General features: G+C 40.6%; 1 protein-coding gene across 1 annotated transcript; it reads left to right on the forward strand.

The window, feature by feature from the left end:
- Window positions 1–1754: 1754 nt before the first annotated feature.
- Window positions 1755–5174, forward strand: CFAP97D1 (CFAP97 domain containing 1). Its single transcript, XM_090257381.1, is given in 7 exon segments — window positions 1755–1878; window positions 2415–2485; window positions 2758–2876; window positions 4506–4559; window positions 5055–5102; window positions 5104–5143; window positions 5145–5174. Coding segments are annotated over 7 exon segments (486 nt in total).
- Window positions 5175–10299: the final 5125 nt, after the last annotated feature.

The raw sequence follows: 10299 nt of genomic DNA on the forward strand, positions 1-10299 counted from the left end.
TTATCGGACCACATGTAGGGCACAATAAATGTTCCTATTGACTGGGGTGCACCCGAATGTCGCTTATTTTTTTCAGATTACAGGGACACTGGGGTTCTTCTTGTGAGCTCTGACTCTTCCTGCTGCGACCCAGCAGCATTGGCATCACCCCGGAGCGTGTCAAAAAGAATCTCTGCCCCAGCTCAGGCCCTCTGGATGACAATGTGCATTTTACAGGCCCTAGAAAGGTTCAAGTTTGAGAAGCCTGACTCTGGGACAGAGGCGGATTTAACGGCGGGCGCACCGGGCGCGCGCCCTGGGCCCCGACCTCCGAAGGGCCCCGCAAAACCCCAACTTTATACTTTTTTCTAATGGCACAAAGTTTGGTTTCATATGTGGAATTTTAATTACGTACAAGTTTACAATCAGCAGTAAAGCCTGATAGTATGTTTATATTTGCTTATTTTCATTACTATGCAGCATACTATACACATACTACGCTGCATAGGCCCCGCGCGGCTGCGCTACCACTCACTGGAGCAATAGAATCGTATTTGCTACTTTGTACTTACAAAGGTTCTCCTGCGGTGCAGACTTACGATATACGCAAATACGCAGGGATGTAAATTAGTTTGTGGATATGTACTTGTTTCATTTACGGTTTTAAAAATAAGTTTTCTGTGCGTATAAATAAATATTTCTATTTTCCCTGTCTCTCTTTTTTTTTAAGGGGCCCAATGTTTTCTTTCGCGTCCAGGGCTTCAGCCGACCTTAATCCGCCTCTGCTCTGGGGCACATTTCTTTCAACATTCATTATGAGTCAGCCTGGTGCTCAAAGGCTTGGGTTCTGTGCAACCAGGCTTGGCATTCTGACCCTGGGGAATTCTCTGAGCCTGTTCACCGGAGGGCAAAATGGGGGGTGGGGGTGGAGGATGGAGGGATGATAGTATTAGTTCCTAACTCCTAGGGCTGTTTGGAAGAGTAAATGTCACATTTAAGGAAAGAGCCCAGCATTAATAGTGAGCACTGAATAGGTGTTATTCTCCCCATCTATCGGCAAATGTGTGGAGCACCTGGGTGCCACACCCTGTGCTACCGTGGAGATGAATCTGTCTCCTTGGCAGAGTGTCAGCAGCTCATCATTTACTGAGATCTTAGGAGCAAAAGGCAGTCCATCCTACCCCATTGTCATGGAAACGGCAGATTCACCCACCCCTCCAAAAAGCAAATGTGGTCCTGGGAATTCATGAAACCCACAACCTGAACCCAGCTCTGCCACTAACTTGGATCTTGAGCAGGTTCACTGCTGCTTTGGACTTTGGTTTCCTCACTTGCCAAGTGAAGAAATTGGATCAGATTACCATTCAGATCATCGTTCATGTCCCTGGAAAGCTTATGGTCTCACACTTCTAGGGGAACCGTTGCTGTGGAGACTACTTAGCTTATAGCCCAAGTTATGGCTTTCTACACACACACACACACACACACACACACACACACACACACACACACACAGCACATATTGGTGGCATCTGCATTCCAGGCAGGTGAGAATGCTTCCAAGTTCATTGCCCTTCATCTTGACGTGGGCCTAGGTTAGCTTTCAAAAGACAAGCCCAGGGACAAGCAGGTATGCTCTGCTTCTGCTCCTCCTTCCCTGAGACCTGTCCTTGATGTCACAACTGGGTAACTATGACAACCCATCATGGGGACAGCTAAGTACCTCAAAGAGGAGCCTAGTTGCCTCATTTCTGAAGTAAGACTAGGAAGAGAAGATGAACAATTCCCTGGATTACCTAGCCTACCCTGTAATCGTCTCTAATCATAGGCAGAGCACAACCTTCAAGAAAAAGCTGGACTTTGGCCACTATATATCTCACAAGAATAGAATAGAAATAGGTATGTGGGCAGTTTGGGTTGGGCACTGCCATTAGGGGTTCAGGAAAGGCTCACCTTAGAGATATTGGGAGTAAACCAGAACAGTATAACTTTGTGATGATGTGGCCTTATCTGCTGAGCTGGGTCAAGAGGACATTAGTATCAGTGGCATCTTCCACCAGGGAGTTCATTTGATAGAAATGCTTATTTAAACCTTTTAAAGCCAAAGGAAGCTAGAAAGAGGATAGGACTTCAGTACACAGTAGACACTCTAATCCTACTGGGAAAGGGTGGGAGAGAGGCCCTTCCATGGCTTCAAAGGAAACATATCTCTGTAAATTTTACTTCTTTTAACCTTTACCATTCTTTTACTCCTGCCTGAAATTCTTCAAAGACATCACTTTGAGAAATTAAACAAAAATTCCTGAACTAGATTCAGGTCAGAATTCAAAATCCTAATGTTTATTAATCAGGGTCATTGTCTAGAACATGAGGTTTTCTGAGACTGCTAAGAGGTCACCTATGACATAAAATTGCTCCCTTTTATCTTTCTCTAGTGAAACCTGCTGTTGACACCAAACCTCCAGTGGCGCACACACATCACATTTTAAAACTGAGCAAACTACAGGTATTTGTCCTCACCATCTGCAGCTGTACCTTATCGATTTTTATCTATGTCCTGAAGAGGCTCAGTTTCCCAGAGTCTTCTGAATATCCTCCCAAACCAGAAGATTCCTTCATGGTCCTCCTTTCCTTACACATTACCCCGGGTTTCTTCAGTTCTGCTCCCAGTCCCCACAGTGGCCCCCAGTTTGCCCTTTCCCACAATCCCAGAAAACTATGTGTGCCAGAGCATAATGTAGTGATGGTGTCACCGGGGCGGGTGGGTTTTCTCACCAGGGTGAACAAAAGAGAATCGACAAAATCGAGTATGAAAACAAGCAACTGTGTCAGAAAATTGCCGATGCCCATCGCGGCCCTGCCAAGGTGGACTGCTGGAACGAATACTTTTCCAAGAGGTAGTGTTTTTTTTCTCTTCATGTCATTTTTGGAAAGTCGGAAATGGCTTTCCCCTGGTTAACTTTTAGTGCAAGCTTCTCCTGAGCGGGAGGAATACTTAAGGGAAGTTATCTTGAGGGATAACCAAAAAGACCATGTTAAGGAGGATGAAAATGACCAAAAACGGAGAACTTTCCTGGTGTTAAAGAGCTTTTTGTATAATCTGAGAGACTGATTATAGAGTCCTAGTCAGTTTGTCACAGGAAAGCACTGTATACTTTTGTAAAATGGTGAACATAGCTGGACTATCACACAGGATTCTTAAGAATTGATTCCACAAATATTTCCTGAGCTACTATGTGTTCAGCAGTGGGAATACAGAGATCAAATAAGATATACATTTCCTAACCTCAAAGAACTCAGGCCTGATAGGAGAGACATTCATGTAAAAATGCAATGTGGCCAGGGCTGCAGAAGTGTATGCAAGGGAAAGAAGTATGTGTGTGGGGGTGGGGTGGGGGGAGTGTCAAGATGCCTTTACTGTATCCTCATATATCTGAAATTGATTTGAAAGCTGAGGGAAGTGAGGTGAAGCAAAACTCATTACCAGCCATTTGAGATTTATCCATAGGCAAGACCTTCCCTCATCACAGAAATCAGACATTCTCAATTCTTGTTTCACATAATACCTGAACGACTTTTATAAAATGCCACTTTTTACGAGCTACACCCCAGAACAATGAAGCAGAAGCTTCTAGTGAACAGTGGGACTGAGAACCACTGATCGACACCTGCCGTTGCCGTGCACATTTCCCAGAGAGCAGTCTGGTTCGGGAGGCATGCCGGCCCCCGCTCAGCGGGGCAGTTTGCGCCCTGTGCTTCGACAGCCTGGGTTTATAACTTCATGACTTCATCGCCCGCATTCCCATCCAGGAGGAGGATTTTACTTCCCTCTCTTCTCAGGGTTTTGTGGGATTTTTTTTTTCTTTCTTTTTTTTTTTTTTCAGCCTAAACAGAGAAACAAGGAACCGGGACCTAGTGAGAATCACCATGGAAAACCAGGGCATTCTGAAGAGGCTTGGTGATCGCAAACCCCACTATGACCGCAGGTCATCTGAGATGGACTGGCAGGCACGTGGGGACTCTGGACCATTCCTGTGCACAGATAGAGTTTTTCTGTGTTCAGAGTAGGGTCAATCTCAGGAGGGACCCATAAGTGGCTGAGGGTTAGATCATGAGACATACAATAATCAGTAAAAAACAAACAAACAAACAAAATAAAACCACAACACCCAAAGCAAACCATCCAGGAGCTAAGGGCATCTCCTTGGTAGCAAAGCCATTATGCATCAGGTTCAGAAAAAGATCTGGTAGCATCTTCTCTCACCCTTCAGCTCATTCAGAAAGGCTGAATGTCCAAGCAAGATGGTGGAGGGTATAGGATCCAGAATGTGGTTAATATGCTTCATTTAGGAATGAGCCTTCAATAAGAAAAAGAAAAGCCACTTGCAGTATTTTTAAAACCTCCACTCCATGGCTTTAGTTGGTAGTACTGTACTTTCCTAGCCATCCATAGAATTTAGAAGTTCAACTTTCGCACCAGCACCTTGGCTTTGACATAAACCTTTCTGATTGTTTTTTCCTTCAAGAATTCAAGACGCTATATCAGAAATACAACAAAGTATCTTCTCTCCCAAAAATGAATAAGGTATGTGTTACCCTGGCCGCTCCTTACTATAGAACATGGTGATCACACTTGATATCAAGCCCTGAGTACTCTATAGAGAGTGAAGGGCCCAGTTAAGAAGGGAATTTGTTCTATAAAATCGATTGGTTATCCATTCAGGGAACTTAGAGGTCTGTCTTTGTTTTCTCTCCGTTTAAGTAGGAAATGACTGTCTTTTGTCATTAGCTTTGAGGCTTTCCATGAGTCCAAGGGGAAGTGATTTGTTCTAAGAAGATATAAACAGGAGGTCTCGTGGCTTTAATGTTGTGCCAAAGTCACATTACAGGTCTCTGTCGCTATTCAAAAGTACTGTTGTGTTGGCATTTTGTATTATTGAACATTATTGGTAATGATTAAGTTTGGCTTCCCCGCCTCCCTGGGGAGAAGGATAAATGAACACTCAGGCTTTCTAAAGGACAGTTCTGTGTAATTGATGGGTCTCCGTTTCTCTTCCTCTCTTCTCCCTGAATACAAGGTTACTCACCACAGAAAAGATACAAGAGAAGGCCCTAGGATTTCTTAGAATCTCAAGACACTCCTAAGCGACTGAATGCTCAGTCTTAGGGATGCTGCAATAAAGCTTGGGACATGAAATGAGTAAGTTACGTTTAAGGTACCCAATGGCTGTGCGTCCCATCGCAAAATGGAGGCAGGATGGGGCAGGCAGAAGGCAAGAGGCCACAGCATTTTTATTTGGGGCTATGAAGTTTTAATGAGAGAAAAAGAGAGGGAGAGAATTTTTTAAAACATACACCATCACCACCATTCTGGGGTTAAGAAGAGGTTGGGGGAGATGATCCAGCCACGAGATCAGCTCTGTCAAAGAAGAAAACAAAGGCATACAATGAAATGAAGGTTCTGAAAACACAGAGAACAAATACCGTTAGTTACTCTCTGAATGCGCAGAAATGGAAAAGAATGTTTTCGTTGCGTGGCTTCTATGACTGGTCATGCTGACTTTGAGCCTGACTTATTTTGAAAGACAGTAAATCTTAAATGTTCTCATCATAAACAAACTTTTATTTTAAAATTATTAGATTCACAGGAAGTTGCAGATAAATGTATGGGGCTGGGGGGGAAGGTGCTCTTCTTATATCCTTCACTCAACTTCCCCTAATGGCATCACCTTGTGTAACTATGGTACAATATCAAACCAGGAAATCGGCATTGGTGCAATCCATAGAGTGTATACACATTTCACCAGTTATACATGCTCTCATTTTGTGGTTGTAGCTCCACACAAATCTTGTGTGACTACAACCACATTCAAGATAGTTCATTGCACCATTGTCAAAAAACTTTTTGTAGCACCCCCTTTAGCCACAGCCACCTTCTTCCTCCCATCCCCAACCCCTGGCAATCACAAATCTGTTTCCTGTCTCTATCAGTATTAGTTCATGAGTGTTACATCAATGGGATCATGCAGCATGTATCCATTCTTCTGAGACTGGCTTTTTTCATTCCATATCATTTCCTTGAGGTTCATGCAGGTTGTGTGTACCAATAGTTCATTCCTTTTTATTGCTAACTAATATTCCCTGGTATGGATGTAGCACAATTTATTTAACCATTCACCCATTGAAGGACATTAAGTAGTTTTTAGTTTTTTGATTTGTTATGAGTAAAGCTGCTATGAACACTTGTGCACAAGTTTCTACATAAAAATAAGTTTGATTTCTCTGGGATAAATGCCCAAGAGTGCAATTGCTGGGTTGCATGTTAAGTTTATTTAAAAAGGAACCACGATACTATTTTCTAGAGTAGCTATACCATTTCACATTCCACCAGCAATGGATAAGTGTTTTTCTACATCCTCACCAGCATTTGATATGTCACCATTTTGATTTTAGTCATTCTAATATATGTGTAGTGACAGCTCATGTGGTTTTAACTTGCTTTTCTGTAATTAATGACATTGAACATCTTTCATATGCTTATTTGCCATCTGTCTATCTTCTTTGGTGAAATGTCTGTGTATATCTTTTGCCTATTTTCTAATTGAATTGTTCTTTTTCAGAAATACTGTTGAAAGTTCTTTATATATTGTAGATACAAGTCCTTTTTTAAATATGTTATTTGCAATATATCTTCTTTCAGTTTGTAATTTGTCTTTTTGTCATCTTAACGGGGTCTTTCACAGAGCAAAGTATTTTAATTTTGGTGACATCCAGTTTATGAATGATGAAAGTATTCTGTATCTTGACTCTCAATGTCAATACCCTGGTTGTGCTTTGTGCTAGTTTTTACATGTGGGAAACTGGGTAAGAGGTGCATGGGATCTCTATTACTTCTTACACACATGTAAATCTACAGTTATCTCAATATAAAAAGTTTAAAGAAAAATCAATATGTCCAAATATAAATTCATTATTGAGCTGGTTCCAGTTCATCTCAGGGTGAGGAACCAGCATTCTTCTAGACATCCAGGTGAGAAATCTGGTGACCATCTTTTACTTCACTCCCTCTCTTTCATCCCTTCCCCCTCCCTACATATTTTAAAGCTACCAGTCCTATTTCTCAATCTCTGTGTGTGTCTTACTGCCCATATTTCAGGAACTTGTGATTCATAATTCATATTTTAATGCAAAAATATACCCCTATAACTTTCTTATTTAACACCTTCTGTCACTTGCCATTCCTTCCAGAATGAGCCATGCTTTTAATATGACATGCAAAATATGTTAATATGGCCCCCATAATCCTGTCTTTGTAGGCTGCGTCAGAATAAAGGCTTCATTGCAAGCAACAGAAACTGACTTTTATCTGATTTAAGTAGTGAAATAATTTACTAAAAGAATATGAATTAACAATGTTTGCTAGAAAACTGCAGAACCAAGATTCAAGCTGCACATCAAGGAGCAACACCCAAAATCTTGTTGTAGAACTGGTCCGTGGGTGCTGTGGCCCTGTTTCACCCAGAACTAGATCTTGCTGATCTGCTACTGCTGTGTTTGAAAAATTTCCATAGTCTCTGCTGTTTTGTGTCACTAGCTCCCAATTCCAAGTCAGTAAAGGTATATCTGATTGGTGTAACTTAGATATGTCCATTCCTTAGCTGCAAGGGAGGCTGGGAAAATGAGTAACTGAAATTTTCCACATCTAGACCCAGGCCCTGCTTCTCACCACAATTAATAAGATAGGAGATTTCCCCAAATTAGTATGAGGCTCAGGTACTAGAATTCCAAGAAAATGACAAACATTTGCAACCTTACATTTCATTACTCCTTGCCTTTTTCAACTAACATAAGACATATTTTCTTCTTATCCCATTTATTTTTTTGTTACCCTCTCTAGGTGGAAAAAAAAGAAAATCCATAGTTCTACCTCTTCACCTGGACAACACCTATTCATTGTTTATACAAGATAGTCCATTCTCTAGGAAGTTTCCATGAACTGTTCAGGTTATATTAGATATACTTTCAAGTGTTTGGAGATTTTTCTGTTGTGTTATTGATTTCTAGTTTGATTCCATTATAGCCAGAGAGCATATTCTATCATTTCAATTTTTAAAAATGTGTTAATATAGTCTATCTAGGTGAATATTCCATGGGCATTTGAAAAGAATGTTTATTATGCTGTTGTTGGTGTGGGGAGCTATTCTATAAATGTCAGTTAGGTCCTGATGGTTGATGATGTCCATTTCTTCTATATCCTCCTTGACCTTCTGTTCTAAGTCTACCAATCACTGAGAGTAGAATGTTGAAATTCCCAACTTTAATTGTGGATTTATCTATTTATCCTTTTAGCTCTATCAGTTTTTGCTTCATGCATGTTAAAGCTCTGTTGTTTGGTGCACACACATTTAGGGTTGCTTTATCTTTTTGGTGAACTGATCCTTTTACCATTATATAATGTCCCTCTTTGTCTCCAGTAATTTTCTTTCTCTAAAGTCTACTTCATCTGATGATAATGTAGCCACTACTGTTTTTCAAAAATTGTTTGCATAATATATATGTTTCTGTCCTTACTTTCCACCCCTCTATGTATACACGCAGATGGCACATGGGTTGTGCTGTCTTATCCACTGGCCATATGTCTTTCCATTGGTCCCTTTATCCTCCTCACTTTAAAAATAGTTATCTTATGTATTTCCTCTATATACATTGAGAATCACAATACCTTTTGCTTCAATCAGAAAATATAGGTAAAGGAACTCAAGAAGTGAATAATAATCTACTTTGTTTACTTCTGTTTTTACCTATTTTGTTGTTTTTCCTCTCTGAAAGTCCCAGCCTTCTGCTACTTTCTTTTAGTTTGGAGAGCATTAGCTACTCTTTAAGGATAGGTGTCAACAAATTGTTAGTTTCCTTCCATCTGAGAATGTCTTTATTTCCCTTCATTTTTGAATGATGGTTTCATCACATCTAGGATTCAAGATTTTTGTTTGTTTGTTTTTTGCTTTCGACACTTGATCAATGCTGTGTCACTTTTTCTGGCCTTCACAGTGTCCTTTATAGACCACACTAAAATAGAACTTGAATTGGTATTCCTTCTTGGTTGTTTCTCCCTGTTTTTAAGATTTTTTTCTTAGTCTTTAGTTTTCATAAGATTGGTTATGGTGTGTCTTGGTATGGATTTCTTTGGGCTTATCCTATTTGGAGTTTATTAGCTTCTTGAATCTGTAGGTTTGCATCTTTCACCAAATTTGCAAGGTTTTCAGCCATTATTTCTTTGAATACTTTCAAGTCCCATACTTTCTCGTCCCCTTCTGGGACTCTGCTGATACACATATTAGCTCTTTTGTTATTGTCCCACTGGTCCCTGAGACTGTTTTTCAGATTGAATAAATTTATTAATCTGTTCTCAAGGACCCCGATTTAATCTTCTAGTATTTCCACTCTACTATTGAGTTCATCCAAACATTTTATTTTATAATAATTTTTCATTTCTATAATTCTCATTTGGTTCTTTTTCATAATATCTGTTTTTGCTGAGATTTTTCTATTTTCATTTTAAGATAATTTGTAGTTGATTATTGAAGTATTTTTATTACAACTGCTTTAAAATCCTTGTCAGATAAATTCTAACATCTGAATTATATCAATATTGGTGTCAGTTGATTGTCTTATTTAGATTGGGGTTTTCCTGGTTTGGGGTATATTGAGAGTGATTTTCTGTTGTATCCTGGACATTTGGGTTATTATATTAGGGATGTCTTAATCTTATTTACATCCACTACTTTAGCAGGTAAGAATCTTGTTTAGGTGCAGTGCATACCAATGACAGTTCAGTTTCTCTGGGCATTTGCAACACTATTCTGGTCTGCTTTGTTTTGGTGGTGTTGCTCCCACTCAATTTATGCTGATGTCTTCTGTGGTCTAAAGGTGTTTCCCCAGGCTGCAGGCCATCTTCTGCAGAAGGACAGGCACCTGCATTTCCTTGTTCCGCTGTGTGGATAGCGGGGATTCACTGCTGCTGCAGATGACCTGGGCCACCTGATGCCCTGATGTGGAGTTAGGGTTGGGGGTACCCCACTAGGTCTCTATTGGGCTTCCCCTTCTCTATACTTTAGCAAAGAAAGAAAGCTTTTCTTTCTCTCCTGCCTATGGCTGTTGGTGGTCTTTGGTTGCAGGCCTCTGCAGAGCCCAGTCTGGGGTAAATGGGAAATGAAAAAAACAAAACAAAACCAAACAAAAAAAAAAACCCAGGAAACTCACCACCTTGTTCCTCAAGTCCTCAGCTCCCTAGTCAGCCCATCATCACCTTTGCAGCTTTCA

Source organism: Furipterus horrens, unplaced genomic scaffold (genome assembly GCF_987537825.1).
Source record: "Furipterus horrens unplaced genomic scaffold, mFurHor1.1.pri manual_scaffold_11, whole genome shotgun sequence".
Classification (NCBI taxonomy): domain Eukaryota; kingdom Metazoa; phylum Chordata; class Mammalia; order Chiroptera; family Furipteridae; genus Furipterus; species Furipterus horrens.